Source organism: Ranitomeya imitator, chromosome 2 (genome assembly GCF_032444005.1).
Source record: "Ranitomeya imitator isolate aRanImi1 chromosome 2, aRanImi1.pri, whole genome shotgun sequence".
NCBI classification, from domain to species: Eukaryota; Metazoa; Chordata; class Amphibia; order Anura; family Dendrobatidae; genus Ranitomeya; species Ranitomeya imitator.
In genome coordinates this window covers 325733182-325754065 of record NC_091283.1, presented here as the reverse complement: position 1 = coordinate 325754065, position 20884 = coordinate 325733182, and the positions used below count along the sequence as shown (strand labels likewise).

The following is a 20884-nucleotide window of genomic DNA, read 5'->3' as shown; positions in this document are numbered from 1 at the left end:
CATGAGTGAGTAATGGGATTGATGGTTTCGTATTTCCATTGTGAAGCGACACTGTTTTCAAACTTCTCTGTGATAAGTCAATAAACAATCACCAATCTGCTACAAAATACTCTTGATTCAGTTCTTCAAAGAGGCCATTCGCATTGGGTTTAACAGGTTAACAGCCCCAGCAAGCCCTAAACTGTCAGTGACACAAGCTGCCAGCAAGAGCCCCAAGAAATAGCCACTCCCAAATCAGAGTCACAAGCCATCAAACAAAGAACTGCTTAAATCTTTGTACCAGGAATAGCATAAGGTCACCCAAAAGCAGTGGGAAAGATAGGTGGAAAGCATGCCAAGATGCATGAAAGCTGTGATTAAAAATCATGGTTATTCCACATAATATTGATTTCTGAACTCTTCCTGAGTTAAAACATTAGTATTGTTGTTTCTAAATGATTATGAACTTGTTGTTTTTTTTGTTTTTTTTTTGCATTATTTGAGGTCTGCAAGCAATGCATTTTTTTTGTTATTTTGGCCTTTTCTCATTTTCAGAAAAAAAATACAAAATGCATTGCTTGGAACTTTGGAGACATGTTGTCAGTAGTTTATAGAATAAAAGAGCAATTTACATTTTACTCAAATATACCGATAAAGAGAAAAATCAGACAAACTGAAATTTTAGCAATAGCTGTATGTAGATATTTCCCCAGAGATGACAGAGGCAGCTTGTATTTAGAACTGATTTTACTGGGGGTAATCTGGTAGATAACTATATACAGTTGTGAAGTAACTGGGTCAGCCTATTCCTTACAGATGAACATTTGCAGGCAGCTAGTTTCTCAGTGTGATATTGGCTGCTTTCAGGTTCTCTCTCTGTGGAGACCCTCACTCAGTTACACCTCAGTGGCTGTGCTGTTTTCCTCCCTCTGGAGCGACTTGCCCTCCCGGAAATACAGTGAAAATCCTCACAATGGCTGCTGTTCACTGCCTTCCCTTCTATCTCCCTGTGGCAGAGTTCAGATTCCTGTAGAGGCCTGTCTCCTGTCAGTCTCACATACCAGTCCTTGCTGCCATCACCATCCTTTTCTGACTGACTCAAATCTTACCGCCTCATAACAGTTAGCTCCTCCCCATAACATGTGACTTTCCGAGAAAAAGTCATTGGTTGACTGCACTGGCAATACTCCTTCCCATAAAACTCACTAAAACCTTTACTAATGATGCTCCTATAAGAGAATTCACATTTAAGTAAGACAAACCAAGAAATGGGAATAACATGGCAAAACCACAAACATTGAAAATGCAGAAATAACGTAATAACAAAAATACTTCGATCTCAGAAAATTTGTGATAGAGCAAAACTAAGCATATTTTTGGAATCAGCACATCAAACTCCAGAAAACAGACATATTACCTTTGCTGATGATATTTTTGTGTTGACCAGTGTAATGAGAATGGTGGAGATGGCAGGATTCGAGCTGATCATAGATGTGACTTTTACAATATTTATTTCAGGGTGAAGATCTGACCCATATTAATAGTACAGAGACATATGTGAGGGTGGATGAGTGGTGTAAAGAGGAGTTTCTTACATATGACTACCCAGGTGAGTAGTAACCACTAAATTCAGAGAAGTCACAGATTCTTTTCAGTCACCATCTGTGGCTGCTTTATCAGTGGTGTAGTGTAGCCGCTCCAGAGTCGCCATTTTGCTTCTAGACCACGGCATAGTCAACCACCCAAAACTGTTCAAATGACTTTGGTTATTGAATTCCCTTTTCTTAAGAACTTACCACCTGGTAGATCCAACTGAAGTGAAAAGACGCTGACCATTACATGCCCAGATTTGTAAACTACAAAGTCAAATGACGCCGTACGTAGAATGTGCTGACAAGTTAGAAAATCACTTGAAGAAAAATATTATGATGGGCCTGTAATAGAAAGCGGAGGGTAATGATGCTGTTGGCTTCCTAGATCCCTGAAATCTTATTGGAATCTTCTTTCTCCCGTGCTGCTGAATGTGCTCATATGGTCCCTACAAGACCAGGTCCAGTCTTTCTGGCCAATCTTCAGTTTTATGATTGAACTAGCTGTACTACCCGGCTTCGCCCGGGTTAATAACTGCTGTTAGCAAAATAGTATGTGTTAACAAAAATTTATTCTGCACACAAAAACCACAAAACAAAAAGATAGAAATGTAATTATTAAAAGGCAAAAACTAAGCTAATAGAAGCATTTCACAACATGTATTTCAACACCAGAGATATTCCACACAGATTTAACTAAATTGGCCAAGTAATGCTTATTCGAGAGCCTTTTGATAATCAACATTCTTAGTTTTTCCTTCAGGTGCAAAGACTAACAGATTTTTGGCTGTTCCAACTCTTGAACAGACCACATAAAGTTGACCATGAGAAAAGCATGGAGATTGTAAATCGATTCCAACTACTTTCAAGGACTGTCCCTGAGCCTTGTTGATGGACATAGCAAATGCCAGTCGAACAGGAATCTGGAGGTGTTTAAAATGAAAAGGCAAATCAGATGGAATGAGAGGAATTGTTGGAATGAAAACATCTCCTGTGGCACATCCTGTCAAAATGGTTGCCTCAATTACATGTGGAAACAGGCTCTTAATCAAGAGTCTTGTTCCATTACACAGCTTTGGTGGATCCAAACTTCTCAATAGCAGAATAGGTGCTCCAGGTTTTAGAAACAGGTTGTGAGGAGGAAGTCCTTGTGGCTCCAAGGAGTTGAGGATCTCAGTTGGATAAAATTATGGTTGAGCAGGGTCTATTACTGTATCCACTGACTTGTAGGTTGTGCACACACCTGGAAGGAGATTTAGAATTTGAAGATTGATCTTGTTGACGATGTCATTTTTGGGAGCAAGAATAGCCCCTTCACACAGCCAGCCAGAATTTTTGAAGTGGAGTTGAATGTTTGGAAAAACCTTTGCTTTCAACTCCTCAATGGAAGTCACGATACAACAAACGTTGCTTGGGAAGATGATCTGTCCAGTGGTTTAGCCAATTGAGTGGTAAACCTGTCCTTGAACTTTAAATGTCGGCATAAATCCTGTTGTAGACGTTTCTTTTGTTGCACCAAATGATGTCATTTGGAAGCAGTAGTTGTACTTCCTGATGTTGTCCAAGAAATGCTTTGATATTGCACTGGTACCTGTCATCAGAGACTTTAGGGGATCTGGTGGTGACAGGAGAGATGGAAGTTTTATCTTGCCATTTGCACAGCATAAGCCTGGTTGTTCATCTTTCCATTTCAGAGCACTGCAGTACATGCAGACCACATCCATTTTTCCTATCTAAACTTTAGGATTATGCTGATAGTTTATGTCTGACTTGTAACAAAAGGCAGCATGTTTCAAATCTCCAACCATTTCCTGTGCCCTGGTGGAAGAAATAGCAATTCTCTTAGTGGCAAGTCGGCCTTCTCTCTGCTGAGATGACTCATTGGCCCTTGAGGAAGCAACTCTTCTCTTATCTGCAAGCTTCGCTTCCCTCTCCTCAAAAAGTTCATTGGCTCTTGAGGAAGCAATTCTTGTTCTCTTGTCTGCAAGCCTCACTTCCCTCTGCTCAGAAAGTTAATTGGCCCTTGAGGAAGCAGTTCTTGTTTTCATGTCTGCAAGCCTCCCTTCCCTCTCCTCAGAAAGTTCATTGGCTCTTGAGGAAGCAGCTGCTGTTCTCATGTATGTCATCCTTGTTTCTCGGTCTTCACATTTTTCATTGGCCCGTAATGCAGCTTTTCTTTTCGCATCAGCTGACATTCGTGCCATGGAATTCCTTTTCTTATGAGGCATTATTGTGGTAAAAATAGTCTGTAACTGGCAGTTTCTATATCCTCTCACATAGTTAATGTGACTGACATCAGCCTTTCCACCAACACACCCTAACTGACATGCTATTACCTCACCCAAGCTTTTTTTATACTGAGGATGTCCTTTGCTGCCTGTATTAACCAATCGGAGCTCAGATTAATTAACTGTAGCAAAATAGAAGCTGAGCTGTGATTGGTTGCTATTGGCAGCCTGATAAATCCCCAGCCAACAGGAAGCCCTCCCCCTGGCAGTATATATTAGCTCACACATACACGTAATAGACAGGTCATGTGACTGACAGCTGCCTTAATTCCTATATGGCACATTTGTTGCTCTTGTAGTTTGTCTGTTTATTAACCAGATTTTTATTTTTGAAGGATAATACCAGACTTGTGTGTGTTTTAGGGCGAGTTTCATGTGTCAAGTTGTGTGTGTTGAGTTGAGTGTGGCGACATGCATGTAGCGACTTTTGTGAGTGAGTTTTGTGTGACGACATGCGTGTAGCAACTTTTTGTGTGTCGAGTTGCATGTGACAGGTTAGTGTAGCAAGTTGTGTGCAGCAAGTTTTGCACGTGGCGAGTTTTGTGTGGTGCGTTTTGAGTATGTACAAGTTGTGTATGAGGCAACTTTTGCATGTGTTGCAACTTTTGTGCATGTGGCAATTTTTCCACGTGTTCAAGTTTTGCGTGTGGTGAGATTTCCATGAGGTGAGTTTTGCAAGTGTGCCGAGTTTTGCGTGAGCCTAGTTTTGCATGTGGCGAATTTTGTGCGTGGCGAGTTTGTTTAAAAAATTTTTATTGAAATTTTCAATAACAGTACGAAATTTAAATGTAGATGTACTCCCTCGCAGGGGAGTCTATAACTGAGAAATATATGAACATAAACTTATTTTAAACGTAGGGGAAGACAATACCAAGACAACATAGGGAGGAAACATTAAGGGAAAGGGGGACTGCATTTACATCTTAAAATGTATCAATCATTGTCCCCACAGGTTCCAACCCCTATGAGGACAGGCGTAGAGTCTGACTCAAAAGTAGATTAGGCTGCAGGTCCATCCATGGACTCCATATCTTGAAGAACTGATCCCACATGTCATTTCTGGTAGCCTCAATGCGTTCATAAAGCATGATTTTATTCATCCTATCCTTAACCAATTCTAGCGACAGCGTGGGGGACCTCCACTTCGAAGTGATGTGAATTTTAGTAGCCATAAAGAGGAAAGTAGCCAACTTAAATAGACTTTTAGGAAGAGTCGGGTGTCCCGCCCCAAGGAGGAAAACAGAGGCGTCCAAACTGGTTTTTCTCCCAGCCAATTGGTCCACCAGAAGATTAATCTTTTGCCATAAATTGGATACCACTGGGCATGTCCACCATATATGTGTCATGTCCCCAGGTAAGTTACATCCCCGAAAGCACAAGTTTGAGACATTCGGGAATATGCTATGGAGTTTAGTTGGCACTAAATAGGTCCTGTGAAGGACTTTGACCGAGGTCTCTACTAATGAGGATTGATGACTGCCCTTGGACAACGTGTCGCAGCACCTCCTCCAAATCTCCACCGACAGCTCGACACCCAACTCCTCCTCCCACTGTCCCATGAATCTCAGCTTCTCCCGATCATGGGGCGGGTTTGTAATTGAATAGAGCAATGATATCGTCCCTCTGCCCATAGGATCAGAAAGGCACTTTTGTTCAAAACTGGAGACAGGACCGGGGCGTCTACCATGTGTCAAACTCCCAGCTAAGTGTAAAACTTGATTAATGTTCATTGCTTCTCTAATCGGGGGTTCAAATTTCCTTATGAATTCTGCTCTATCCATCAGAACATTGAATGGGTTACAAAGGTGTTTTATTGTAGTAATCCCCCTTAATATCCACCACGCGAACAAATGTGAATTAAGACCTGGGGTAAACATCGGGTTACCTAGTATAGAGGTCAAAGGTGAGGGATCAGATTGCAATGAGTGTTTGAATCTAAAGGTACCGTCACACTAAGCGACGCTGCAGCGATACAGACAACGATCCGGATCGCTGCAGCGTCGCTGTTTGGTCGCTGGAGAGCTGTCACACAGACAGCTCTCCAGCGACCAACGATCCCGAGGTCCCCGGTAACCAGGGTAAACATCGGGTTACTAAGCGCAGGGCCGCGCTTAGTAACCCGATGTTTACCCTGGTTACCATCGTTAAAGTAGAAAAAACAACCGCTACATACTTACCTACCGCTGTCTGTCCTCGGCGCTCTGCTTCTCTGGTCTGGCTGTGAGCGCCGGGCAGCCGGAAAGCAGAGCGGTGACGTCACCGCTCTGCTTTCCGGCCGCTGTGCTCACAGCCAGACCAGAGAAGCAGAGCGCCGGGGACAGACAGCGGTAGGTAAGTATGTAGCGGTTGTTTTTTTTACTTTAACGATGGTAACCAGGGTAAACATCGGGTTACTAAGCGCGGCCCTGCGCTTAGTAACCCGATGTTTACCCTGGTTACCAGCGAAGACATCGCTGAATCGGTGTCACACACGCCGATTCAGCGATGTCTACGGGGAGTCCAGCGACCAAATAAAGTTCTGGACTTTCTTCCCCGACCAGCGACAGCACAGCAGGGGCCTAATCGCTGCTGCCTGTCACACTGGACGATATCGCTAGCCAGGACGCTGCAACGTCACGGATCGCTAGCGATATCGTCTAGTGTGACGGTACCTTAACTCTTCTCCATAAATTGAAGGAGTGAGCTGTATAAGGTGCTGTTAGAGAGAGTTCTTTACGGAATTTTCCCGTAGACCACACCAGGCCTGGAAGTGAAAGTGGCTTGATAAGATGCGACTCCATGTGAACCCACCTTGGTTTGTTAATTTGGGCGCAAATATTTGTTAGTTGTGCTATTTGTGCAGCTTTGTAGTATAGAGATAGGTTTGGAAGCGAAACTCCTCCATGTCTCCTATGAAAGAACATTAATTTTTGAGGGATTCTAGCTCTTTTGTTCTGCCATATAAATTTAGAGATTGTAGCGTGAAGGCTAGAGAACGTTTTGGCTGAAATTGGTATCGGGAGAGATCTAAACAGGTGTGCGTGGCGAGTTTTGAGTGGCGACTTTTGTGTTTTGACTTTTATGTGGCGAGGTTGGTGTATGTGTGGTGAAACGTGTGCTGAGGGTGGTATATGTGTTCAAGCACGTGGTAGTGTGTGGCGCATTTTGTGTGTGGTGTGTATCCCATGTCGGGGCACCACCTTAGCAACTGTACGGTATATACTCTTTGGCGCCATCGCGCTCATTCTTTAAGCCCCCCTTGTTCACATCTGGCAGCTGTCAATTTGCCTCCAAAACTTTTCCTTTCACTTTTTCCCCATTATGTAGATCGAGGCAAAATTGTTTGGTGAATTGGAACGCGCTGGGTTAAAATTTCACCTCACTTTTCAATGAGTTTTAAAACTGACACACAGTAGCTCCAAAGGTCCACCATAAATAAGTTCAACTGCGGTTTAGTGTTGGAGCTCTCTCCCAAACATTATTCTGTGTGGGTATTTTTTTATATTTTACAGGTTCATTCTGTATGATAGTTTGATGTGGAATCGGTCTGCCTCACTTATGTGAATCTGTAACTGTCTGGTAGTCTTTAAAAAAGGTCTCCACTGACTCTTCCAAATGTCCGAGATCTACTTTTAAGACACCTCAGCTCTACAGTACTATAAAAAGTTCTCTTCGAATGTCTAGAAACTAATCTGTCAGAAAATATTGGCCCTTAAGATAGTTTAATTGCCCAGAGCCACGAAATCCCATACTCTAATTACCCCATAGAGGTTTCACCACTGGTTACTCATTCATTACTTATGGAGACTGTTGAGTTTGATAATTTCAGTAGATGTTATGGTCTATAGTGAGTTTTTGACTATAGCCAGTTTTGTGTTCCTAATCAGGACTCATTTTTCAAATCTGACGTGTGTCACTTTATGTGGTGATAACTTTGAAAATTTTTCACAAAGAATAATAGAAAACAAATGGACCTTACAAATGTTTTTCCAAATTCTCTTGAATTCGACAATACCCTATATATGGTTGTACACTACTGTCTGGGCACATGGCAGGTTAAGCAGGGAAGGAGAGCCATGTAGCTATTTGAATGCAGATCTACCTGGAATAGTTTTCAGAAACAATGTATTGGGGCACTGTTCCCGCCTCTGCACAGGGGAAATCTCGGGCCTTCTCCGCTGCGGTCTCCCATTCTTCTCCTACCGCAGTGGAGACTGCTCAACGGAGACGTCTGTCCCAGCGTCTCGCTCAGTCTGACTCTGTACAAAGAGTTACTGCTGCTTTTCCTGCTTCTGCCATTGAAGTCAGTGCTGGGCAGCGGCGAGCAGACGCTTCTGGGACTAAGTCCTGCTTTTCTCGTTCTGAGCATGCCCAGAGTAAGATCCCTCAGTGGAGATCGAGGGTCACATGATCAGATACTGCAGCTAAGGCCATTGGTCCTTCAGGAAGGTCCTGTAGGTGCTCACGCTCTGTGGCAGCCTCTCATTGGTCCTTCTAGGAAGGTCATGTACGTGCTGCAACTATTTAAGGCTCACATTGCCGCACAGCTATGCGATAGTATTGCTTTATGTGCTTTGCGCCAGTGTGGTCACGTAAGAGTGTGTTTAGGGACCCGGCTGAAATAAGCCCCTAGAATGCTGGCACCTCCGGCGAGGAGTTTTGTGTGCATGCGTGTGCGTGACCACTGACTGCTCTCTGTTTGGGCAGTTAGCCTGTGCCTCTGTGAAGTCTAACAGGGCACAGTGCTTTGCTTTCACGGCTACTCGGTGAATTAACTGAGTTAGTCCATACCGCCATATAGTGCTGCCATTTGCTAGCAGCAGGTTCTCCTGCACGGTGGACCCCGGGCTGCGAATGCACCAATATCAATAAAAACATCTATATTTACTCGGTGCGTTCCGCTAGCCCTAACACCCTGCGCACAGCGCACCGGATTTGAATTATGTATGACCTGAAAATCAGGGAGGTGCCGGCAGAGGTGTGACAGGACTATCCCTATATATAATGTGATGGTCAAAAGAAGATGGCACCTTGTAGCAACTTCAAGCATGGATGTGGTTGAGAAGCCACAGCAGCAGGAACCTCAGCCACAGACACTGTCACCACAGCAGCAGCGAGACTGAACTTCAGAATGGTGAGTGATCTTTGTGAAAGTTCACCATGTTAAATAGGTCCCTTTTCTCGGAAGATACTGACAACTGGGTAAGGTCCATTAGGACAACCATAGGTATCGTACATTCTAAAACCCCTACTACAGTTCAGGACATCATGTTTGGTAGTTTAAAACAGAAATGGAGGTGCTCATTCCCAGTCAAATGAAAAAATTAAAATGCTCATTGTAAAACAATGGACGAGACGTGATAAAAAGGGTCCGCTACTGCCTGCATCAAAAAGGAGGAACCCATTTCACGAGGAAGAAACAGGCTTATGGGAGAAGACCCCTAAGATTGATGTAGCAAAATCCTCCAAAAAATGCCACCTTACCTTTTGTGGATCTGGGAACTCTTAGGGACCCCCTGGACAGTAAAGCTGAAATTTATTTAAAACAAACATGGTAATCTTTAGCAGGGGCATTAAAGCCAGCAATAGCAGCAACCTGCACGGCCAGATCTATGATGGGCTGCTTACAGCAACTCGATGATCAGATCTGGAATAACACTCTGACATAAAAGATGCTGGCAAATCTCCTGCTAATGCAAGATGCTGCTTGCTTCCTTCCTTGTGGATGCTTCCTTGGACGCAGTCAGGTTAGCGGCCAGAGCAGCGAATGTAACAAACGCTGCCTTGTAGCTCAAATCTAACCGGTGGATGTCCACCGACTTGTTTTTGACCACTCCTCCAAAAACATTTCCTCGTTCGTCCTCAATACCCCACCCCAAGTCGCCTGACCCTTGGGAAACGCTCCCCTCCCAAAGCTAACGGTGCATTGTATGGGTGTTTCCCTCATGCTGAGACCCATCACCTATGATTGCAAGTGAGACCCCCTGTGGTGATGGCGCCCGTGGGTCTACTATCCCCATCCACGCAATGGGCCTAGTTGCTGGCAGCACAATGGATTGAGACCTTGAGATACAGATGAGATTGATAGAATGATTGCTTTACATTTACCTTTAGGTTTACATTAGATCCGTCCCGCACGTCCTCCTTTGCTTGCAGTCACTGAATGAAAACATGTAAAGAAGCTGCGGAGACACCATCACGTGTTTCTCGACGCAAGCAGTGAATAGCCAGGCCTTTCCCCGGGAAGGAACAACCACGGGAAGGGCAGCATCCTATGAAGGAAAGCCACCTATGCCAAGCATGGTATCCATCCACAGACAGCTGTTTCGGGGTTTTGCCCCTCATCGGTGTGGAGTAGGAATCTGGCTATTAGGAGCAGTGCCTAGTAAAAAGGCTATAAAGGCACAGATGATTGGCCTCGGGGAGACCAAAACATCCAACACTGCGGAGACACCATCACGTGTTTCTCAACGCAGTGATTCCAGAACACTGCCCCCATCCCTTATGGGAAATATGCAGATGCATGTAAAGAAGCTGCGGAGACACCATCACGTGTTTCTCGACGCAAGCAGTGAATAGCCAGGCCTTTCCCCGGGAAGGAACAACCACGGGAAGGGCAGCATCCTATGAAGGAAAGCCACCTATGCCAAGCATGGTATCCATCCACAGACAGCTGTTTCGGGGTTTTGCCCCTCATCAGTGTGGAGTAGGAATCTGGCTATTAGGAGCAGTGCCTAGTAAAAAGGCTATAAAGGCACAGATGATTGGCCTCGGGGAGACCAAAACATCCAACACTGCGGAGACACCATCACGTGTTTCTCAACGCAGTGATTCCAGAACACTGCCCCCATCCCTTATGGGAAATATGCAGATGCATGTAAAGAAGCTGCGGAGACACCATCACGTGTTTCTCGACGCAAGCAGTGAATAGCAAGGCCTTTCCCCGGGAAGGAACAACCACGGGAAGGGCAGCATCCTATGAAGGAAAGCCACCTATGCCAAGCATGGTATCCATCCACAGACAGCTGTTTCGGGGTTTTGCCCCTCATCAGTGTGGAGTAGGAATCTGGCTATTAGGAGCAGTGCCTAGTAAAAAGGCTATAAAGGCACAGATGATTGGCCTCGGGGAGACCAAAACATCCAACACTGCGGAGACACCATCACGTGTTTCTCAACGCAGTGATTCCAGAACACTGCCCCCATCCCTTATGGGAAATATGCAGATGCATGTAAAGAAGCTGCGGAGATACCATCACGTGTTTCTCGACGCAAGCAGTGAATAGCCAGGCCTTTCCCCGGGAAGGAACAACCACGGGAAGGGCAGCATCCTATGAAGGAAAGCCACCTATGCCAAGCATGGTATCCATCCACAGACAGCTGTTTCGGGGTTTTGAAAACATTGATTCCTGAGGCTAAACTGATGAGCAAGCTAATCAATAATAAAACACAGCAATCAAATCTCTAATAAAACAATATTGACACAACTGGTGCTCCGTGCTGGAAAAGTCTGCATCTCCTAGATCAGTGGACTCTGCTCTACAGGCACTGGTCCAATAGTCTTTAGTCCGTGTCCAGTTCCTCACAGGCACCTTCAGGACAATAGTCAACCTGAAGGGACTGAACAAGTTTCTGGTCTACAGACCCTTCACGATGGAGTCCATAAAATTTGAATATCTTCCGCGTCCTCTGGTTGTGACGTTCAGGTCAGAGGATGCAGAGACCTGGAAGACACAGCGGCGCGCAGCAGTGGAACGAGGACAGGTGAATATCGCAAGTGCCGGGGGCCTGAGCCTGCAGCGACACCGGCACCTGGCTCCCAGCGATGAGAGGTGAGTATGTCATTATTTTTTTTTTTTAAATCACAGCAGCAGTAGCAGCATATAGGGCATATTATTCTGTGGAGCATCTTATGGGGCCATCAACCTTTTGTGCAGCATTATATGGGGCATAATATGGGACCATCATTAACCTTTTGTGCCGCATTATATGGGGCATATTTTAATATGGGGCCCATCATGAACTTTATGGAGCATTATATGGGGCTCCTTATTCAATATGGATATTCAAAAACGCTTAATCTACTGATGTCTCAATTAATTTTACTTTTATTAGTATCTATTTTTATTTTTGAAATTTACCAGTAGCTGCTGCATTTCCCACCCTATGCTTATACTCGAGTCAATACGTTTTCCCAGTTTTTTGTGGCAAAATTTGGGGTCTCAGCTTATGCTCGGGTCGGCTTATACTCGAATATATATACGGTAATTATAAATTAGTGGCAGATAGATGGATAATTAGATTCATTATGCAATGTGATAGGTCTGGACTGATACCAGCCCCAAAAATTCCTCCTTGGGATCTAAACCTGGTCTTGGAGGCTTTAACGAGCTCTCCCTTTGAGCCCTTAGACAAATTACCATTCAAGATACTCATCCTGACAACGGTAATATTGGTGGCCTTAAGGCCCCTTCACATTAAGCGACGCTGCAGCGATCCCGACAACGATCCGGATCGCTGCAGCGTCGCTGTTTGGTCGCTGGAGAGCTGTCACACAGACCGCTCTCCAGCGACCAACGATGCCGGTAACCAGGGTAAACATCAGGTAACTAAGCGCAGGGCCGCGCTTAGTAACCCGATGTTTACCCTGGTTACCATGCTAAAAGTAAAAAAAAAACAAACACTAGATACTTACCTACCGCTGTCTGTCCTCCAGCGCTGTGCTCTGCTTCTCTGCTCTCCTCCTGTACTGGCTGTGAGCCGGAAAGCAGAGCGGTGACGTCACCGCTCTGCTTTCCGGCTCACAGCCAGTACAGGAGGAGTGCAGAGCACAGCGCTGGAGGACAGACAGCGTTAGGTAAGTATCTAGTGTTTGTTTTTTTTTACTTTTAGCATGGTAACCAGGGTAAACATCGGGTTACTAAGCGCGGCCCTGCGCTTAGTTACCCGATGTTTACCCTGGTTATCAGTGAAGACATCGCTGGATCGGTGTCACACACGCCGATCCAGCGATGTCTCCAGGGAGTCCAGCGACGAAATAAAGTTCTGGACTTTATTCAGCGACCAACGATCTCCCAGCAGGGGCCTGATCGTTGGTCGCTGTCGCACATAACGATTTCATTAACGATATCGTTGCTACGTCACAAATAGCAACGATATCGTTAACAATATCGTTATGTGTGAAGGTACCTTTAAGATCAGCCCGTAGAGTCAGTGACTTACAGGCTCTATAAATTAACCACTTGTTTACACAGATCACTTAAGATAGTCACCGTATTCTTCGTATTATAAGACACACCGGATTATAAGACATACCCCAAATTTTGAGGAGAAAAATATAATTTTTTTTAAAATATGTAACATGTATTCCCATTAAAACTATAAAGTTTAATACCAACTATTTAAAAAAAACACACCAAATCCCAGTGTAACAGAATAAAGATCTACTCCATACCAATAACCTAGCAGTTTACCTACAGTGGGGCAAAAAAGTATTTAGTCAGTCAGCAATAGTGCAAGTTCAACCACTTAAAAAGATGAGAGGCGTCTGTAATTTACATCATAGGTAGACCTCAACTATGGGAGACAAACTGAGAAAAAAAAATCCAGAAAATCACATTGTCTGTTTTTTTAACATTTTATTTGCATATTATGGTGGAAAATAAGCATTTGGTCAGAAACAAAATTTCATCTCAATACTTTGTAATATATCCTTTGTTGGCAATGACAGAGGTCAAACGTTTTCTGTAAGTCTTCACAAGGTTGCCACACACTGTTGTTGGTATGTTGGCCCATTCCTCCATGCAGATCTCCTCTAGAGCAGTGATGTTTTTGGCTTTTCGCTTGGCAACACGGACTTTCAACTCCCTCCAAAGGTTTTCTATAGGGTTGAGATCTGGAGACTGGCTAGGCCACTCCAGGACCTTGAAATGCTTCTTACGAAGCCACTCCTTCGTTGCCCTGGCGGTGTGCATTGGATCATTGTCATGTTGAAAGACCCAGCCACGTTTCATCTTCAATGCACTTGCTGATGGAAGGAGGTTTGCACTCAAAATCTCACGATACATGGCCCCATTCATTCTTTCATGTACCCGGATCAGTCGTCCTGGCCCCTTTGCAGAGAAACAGCCCCAAAGCATGATGTTTCCACCACCATGCTTTACAGTAGGTATGGTGTTTGATGGATGCAACTCAGTATTCTTTTTCCTCCAAACACGACAAGTTGTGTTTCTACCAAACAGTTTCAGTTTGGTTTCATCAGACCATAGGACATTCTCCCAAAACTCCTCTGGATCATCCAAATGCTCTCTAGCAAACTTCATACGGGCCCGGACATGTACTGGCTTAAGCAGTGGGACACGTCTGGCACTGCAGGATCTGAGTCCATGGTGGCGTAGTGTGTTACTTATGGTAGGCCTTGTTACATTGGTCCCAGCTCTCTGCAGTTCATTCACTAGGTCCCCCCGCGTGGTTCTGGGATTTTTGCTCACCGTTCTTGTGATCATTCTGACCCCACGGGGTGGGATTTTGCGTGGAGCCCCAGATCGAGGGAGATTTTCAGTGGTCTTGTATGGCTTCCATTTTCTAATTATTGCTCCCACTGTTGATTTCTTCACTCCAAGCTGGTTGGCTATTGCAGATTCAGTCTTCCCAGCCTGGTGCAGGGCTACAATTTTGTTTCTGGTGTCCTTTGACAGCTCTGTGGTCTTCACCATAGTGGAGTTTGGAGTCAGACTGTTTGAGGGTGTGCACAGGTGTCTTTTTATACTGATAACAAGTTTAAACAGGTGCCATTACTACAGCTAATGAGTGGAGGAAAGGGGAGACTCTTAAAGAAGAAGTTACAGGTCTGTGAGAGCCTGAAATCTTGATTGTTTGTTTCTGACCAAATACTTATTTTCCACCATAATATGCAAATAAAATGTTAAAAAAACAGACAATGTGATTTTTCTGGATTTTTTTTCCTCAGTTTGTCTCCCATAGTTGAGGTCTACCTATGATGTAAATTACAGACGCCTCTCATCTTTTTAAGTGGTGGAACTTGCACTATTGCTGACTGACTAAATAAATACTTTTTTGCCCCACTGTATGATTAGCTGCTGACCCTACCTATCAGTGGATGTTGACACCCTATAGACACGAATATTTGGCACCCCCACTCAGCGGCGGCTATCCCTAACTCACCCTGTTAAATACCTATTAAACTATAGGTGGGAAAACAATAAGCAGCAAAAAGAGGCCATGAGGCTATCTGCTGGAAGCTAAGATTTTCTTGGGTTAACTCCCGCATATACTTCTTTTTCTGTTACCCAGGGCCGGCTCCAGGATTTTGTGGGCCCCGGGCAAAAGAGTCTCAGTGGGCCCACATACCACGATTCATGATGCACAGATACGGAGGAGAAATATTGATATACTACATAGGGCCTAGCCTTCCCCCTCATCCTTCACATAGGCAGATATGCACACACAATACGCAGACATACACACACATCTACAGTACGCAGACATGCGCACTCACACACACAATACGTAGACATGCACACACACAAATATGCAGACATGTGTGTGTACACACACACACAAATATGCAGACATGCACACATACACAATACGCAGACATGCACACACACACAATACGCAGACATTCGCACTGACACACAATATGCAGACATACACACGCACACAATACGCAGACATACACATACAGTATGCAGACATGCTGCACACACATACAGTACTCATACATGCACACACAGCACTCAGACATGCACACACACACAATACGCAGACATGCGCACACACACACACAATACGCAGACATACACATGCAATACGCAGACATGCACACAAATACAATACGCAGACATGCACACAAATACAATACACAGATATACACATACAATACGCAGATATTTACATACATATATTTGAAGACAAATTCACAAAAATACATAAATATGTACAGTCAAACACACTGATATACACATCATACAGGCATACACAGACATACAGACAGACACAACACACAAGCCTCACTCACCTCCCCCAGGCTTGTCACCCATCAGGCTCCTCTGGCATGTGAATATGGAGGGAGTGCTGCTTGAGCGATGGCCGTCACTTAAACAGACATGGCCACCCACAGTGCACGCTGCAGCTGTGTCTGTTACTAATGATGCGGTCAGGCAGACACTGTGCCTTTAACTTTGCTTGTGTGTCCGCCCGGCCGCGTCATTACTAGCAGAAGCGGAGACATCGCTGCAGAGTGCACTGTGCGCGGCCATGTTTATTTAAGTGACGGCTGAGCTCAAGTAGTTGCGAAGCTGCTGGGGGAGCAGCCCAGGCTCCCTGGTATCCCGGCCACGAGTGGGCCCCCCCATTTGTTCAGGGCCCCGGCATTTGACCCGGTACGCCGGGTGCTGACGCCGGCCCTGCTGTTACCCATCCATATTCACAAAATTGTGTATTGCTTATAGCTGATATGTGGTTCATGATGGGTTCACTGTTTTGAATTAGGCCTTTTATCTTGTCATTTTATGGCTTTATTTTTCCCCATTCTGTCCTGTTATCTTTGAGTCCTATGGAGTACAGATTTTGTTCATACATGAAGCGGCCATTATAACATAGGGTCATTGCTTGATGTACGTTACTGCATTATAAGCTACATATATTAGCACTTTATGATGGGGGAATTATTTTCTGTACTATAGCCTTCTTTTTTTTATTAAGTACTTTCCTTTCATCTCTTTTTGCTGCTTATTGTTTTCCCACCTATAGTTTAATAGGTATTTAACAGGGTGAGTTAGGGATAGCCGCCACTGAGTGGGGGCGCCAAATCGTGTCTATAGGGTGCCAACCTCCACTGATAGGTAGGGTCAGCAGCTAAGCATAGGGAAACTGCTAGGTTATTCGTATGGAGTAGATCTTTATTCTGTTACACTGGGATTTGGTGTGTTGGTTTTTTTTTTTTTTAAATAGTTGGTATTAAACTTTATAGTTTTAATGGGAATACATGTTACACAGTTTATTATTTTTCCCTCTTTGTATTATACTTTTTTTTTAAATAAAATGGTGGTGCTTCTTGTAATCCATGAGTCTTATTGCTTACTGGGGGTGGTAGCTGCGGTGAAGCGGGGTTCAGCAGTCGCTGCTGCAGGAGGCAGGAGTGGGGTGATGCTACAGGCCGCAGGCTGGGATGAGGGGGTGTTCCAATGCGCGGCGTGCTGCTTCAGGCGTCCAGTGCTGTTGCAGGGGTCTCCGGTACTGCGGGGGCCCTGCTGACATTTTGTGAAAGGCCAGGGCCCCCACAGTTCCATGGTTTTCTATGCAGTAGACTCTGGGGAAAATGGCCTCCAGGAGGCGGCACATGCGCAGATGGAGATCTTGGCACCAAGATCTCAGGAGATGAGATTTCAGCGCTGAGATCTCAATCTCCTGATATCTTGGTGCCGAGATCTCCGTCTGCACATGTGCGGCCCCCCGGTGGCCATTTTCCCGGAGTCCACCGCATATGAAACCATGGAACTGCGTGGGCTCTCTCCTATCACAAAATGTCAGCAGGGCCCCCGCAGTACCGAAAAACCCCGTAGCACCGACACACTCCCTCATCCCACCCAGCGGCCTGCAGCGTTACCAGTAAGGTGTATCTGCATTATAAGATGCACCTCCATTTTCCCCTCAAATTTTGAGGAAAAAAAAGCGTGTCTTATAATCTGAAAAATAGAGTATGTTGAGACCAGACCCAGCATATCATCCAAAAGTGGCATCTATATTTTATGGGAGCCAAGAAATTGTTCTCCCCTCTCTTTAGCAATCCTAAAAATGCAGAGGAGCAGAGATTTCACACGCTATATGGTAAACGGGTCTTGGTACAGTATTTAGCCATATAAAAACAGTGAAGAAATACTGAATCCTTATTTGTGTCATTCCAAGGAATTAGGAAAGGTCTTAAAGTAACAAGGGCAACCGTAGCTAGATGGATTATCGACGCCATTAGCTTTGTCTACTCCTCTAGTAATATACCAGTTCCAAAGAACTTGAAGGCTCATTATTAATAATAATAATAATAATAATAATAATATTTATTATTATAGCGCCATTTATTCGATGGCGCTTTACATGTGAGGAGGGGTATACATAATAAAACAAGTACAATAATCTTGAACAATACAAGTCACAACTGGTACAGGAGGAGAGAGGACCCTGCCCGCGAGGGCTCACAATCTACAAGGGATGGGTGAGGATACAGTAGGTGAGGGTAGAGCTGGTCGTGCAGCAGTTTGGTCAATCGGTGGTTACTGCAAGTTGTAGGCTTGTCGGAAGAGGTAGGTCTTCAGGTTCTTTTTGAATGTTTCGATGGTAGGCGAGAGTCTGATATGTTGTGGTAGAGAGTTCCAGAGTAGGGGGGATACACGAGAGAAATCTTGTATGCGATTGTGGGAAGAGGAGATAAGCGGGGAGTTTAGAAGATCTTGTGAGGATCGGAGGTTGCGTGCAGGAGAGTACCGGGAGACGAGGTCACAGATGTATGGAGGAGACAGGTTGTGGATGGCTTTCTATGTCATGGTTAGGCTTTTGTACTGGAGTCTCTGGGTGATGGGGAGCCAGTGCAGGGATTGACAGAGGGGAGAGGCCGGGGAATAGCGGGGAGACAGGTGGATTAGTTGGGCAGCAGAGTTTAGAATAGATTGGAGGGGTGCAAGAGTGTTAGAGGGGAGGCCACAGAGCAGGAGGTTACAGTAGTCAAGGCGGGGGATGATGAGGGCATGGACTAGGGTTTTTGCAGATTCTTGGTTTAGGAATGTACGGATCCGTGAAATATTTTTGAGTTGGAGGCAGGAAGTGGAAAGGGTTTGGATATGTGGTTTGAAGGAGAGATCGGTGTCAAGGATTATCCCAAGACAGCTGGCTTGTGGGACTGGGGAGAGTGGGCAGCCGTTTACTGTAATGGATAGGTTCGTTGGGGAGGTCGTGTGAGATGGGGAAAGATGATGAATTCTGTTTTGTCCATGTTAAGTTTTAGAAATCTAGTGGAGAAGAAGGATGAAATGGCAGACAGACCTTGAGGGATTCTGGTTAGTAGGGTGGTGATATCTGGTCCAGAGATGTAGATCTGTGTGTCGTCAGCATAAAGATGATACTGAAAGCCTTGAGATTCTATGAGCTGTCCCAGGCCAAAGGTGTAAATGGAGAAGAACAGGGGTCCTAGAACTGATCCTTGCGGGACTCCGACAGATAGGGGGCGAGGTAAGGAGGTGGTGTGTGTGAGTGGGAGACGCTGAATGTCCGGTCAGTTAGGTATGACGAGATCCAGGATAGGGCCAAGTCTGTGATGCCAAGGGATGAGAGGGTCTGCAGCAGCAGGGAATGGTCCACTGTGTCAAAGGCAGAAGACAGGTCCAGGAGGAGGAGGATAGAGTAGTGTCGCTTGCTCTTGGCGGTTAATAGGTCATTGGTGACCTTAGGGCAGTTTCAGTGGAGTGGTGTGACTGGAAGCCTGATTGAAAGCGGTCGAAGAAGGAGCAGGAAGATAGATGGGAGGACAGTTCAAGATGGACATGTTGTTCCAGTAGTTTTGAGGCAAAGGGGAGAAGTGATATAGGGCGATAGCTAGATAGAGAGGATGGGTCAAGAGAGGGCTTTTTGAGGATAGGTGTGATTGAGGCATGTTTAAAGCTTGAGGGGAAAACGCCAGTTGTTAGTGATAGGTTGAAGATATGGGTTAGGGTTGGGATGAAGACTGTGGTGAGGTTTGGGATGAAGTGGGATGGGAGTGGGTCAAGTGCACAGGTGGTGAGATGCGATCTTGAGAGTAGAGTGGAGAGTCCGTCTTCTGTAATGGTGGAGAAGTTGGTTTTGGGGGTGGAGGGCTGGGTAGTTGGGAGGAAGGGTTCTGGGGGTTGTTTACTAAAACTGTCTCTGATGTTCTCAATCTTCTGCTTGAAAAATGAGGCAAAGTCTTCAGCTGAGATGAGTGGGGAGGGAGGAGGTGCTGGGGGGCGGAGGAGAGAATTGAAGGTGTTGAATAACTGTTTGGGGTTGTGAGACAGGGAGGATATGAGAGATGAGAAGTAGGTTTGTTTTGCTGTGGCGAGCGTGGTTTTGAAAGTAGTGAGGGACTGTTTGAATGCGATGAAGTGCTCGTTGGAGTGGGATCTTTTCCATCTGCGCTCAGCAGCCCTGGAAGCTCGCCTCAGTTCTTTGGTCAGGCTGGTTTGCCAGGGCTGTCTGCTGATTTTGCGAGCTTTGGTATGTGTCAGAGGGGCAAGAGATTCCAAAGCTGCAGCTATTGTGGTGTTATATAGAGCGGCAGCATCATCCGCATTGTGTAGGGAGCTTATGTCTGTGAGAGGGAGGAGGGATTCAGAGAGTGGGTGAAGATCAAGGTGTTTAAGATTTCTGCGAGGATGTGAGAGTTTGTGGGGTGGGGGTTGTAGACAAGGAGTGGAGAGAGAAGAGAATGTGAGTAGGTTGTGGTCAGAAAAAGGAAGAGGTGAGTTCGAGAGCTTAGATAGGGAGCAGAGGCGGGTGAAGATGAGGTCCAGTGTGTGACCATCTTTGTGAGTGGCTGTAGAAGACCATTGAGCAAGGCCGAAGTTTAGTGGCGGCTGAGAGGGAAGTGTCAATGGGGATGTTGAAGTTGCCCATGATGATAGTGGGGATGTCAGCGGCGAGGAAATGGAGTAGCCAGGTGGTGAAGTGGTCAAAGAAGGTGGTGGCTGGCCCTGGGGGACAGTAGATGACAGCCAGTTGGAGGGGGAGTAGATGCGCACAGAGTGCACCTCAAAGGAAGGGAGGGTGGCAGTGGGATTGGGGTGAAGGGGCAGTTATCTGACAGGAGAAAACCAATTCCTCTGCCATGCTTGCCGCTGGGGCAAGGGGTGTGAGAGAGGTGGAATCCACCATAGGAAAGCGCGGCTGGAGAGGCTGAGTCAGAGGGAGGTGGAGCCGCGTATTCATTACTGTAAATGAGCGGCTCCACGTGACCGCTCATAGAGTACAAGGTGCGGCCAGGACAGGAAGCAGCGAGGGAGCCGGGAGCTGGGTGAGTATTTT

General features: G+C 45.5%; 1 protein-coding gene across 2 annotated transcripts in view; it reads left to right on the top strand.

Annotated features, from left to right (window-relative positions):
- The window catches only part of LOC138663527 (zinc finger protein 182-like), a 41810-nt gene that overhangs the window by 16838 nt on the left and 4088 nt on the right, over positions 1-20884 (top strand). For both annotated transcript variants that reach the window (XM_069749766.1, XM_069749767.1), the window contains exon 10: positions 1498-1588. In XM_069749766.1, the coding sequence (XP_069605867.1) occupies positions 1498-1588 (91 nt within the window). The remainder of the gene's footprint in view (positions 1-1497; positions 1589-20884) is intronic.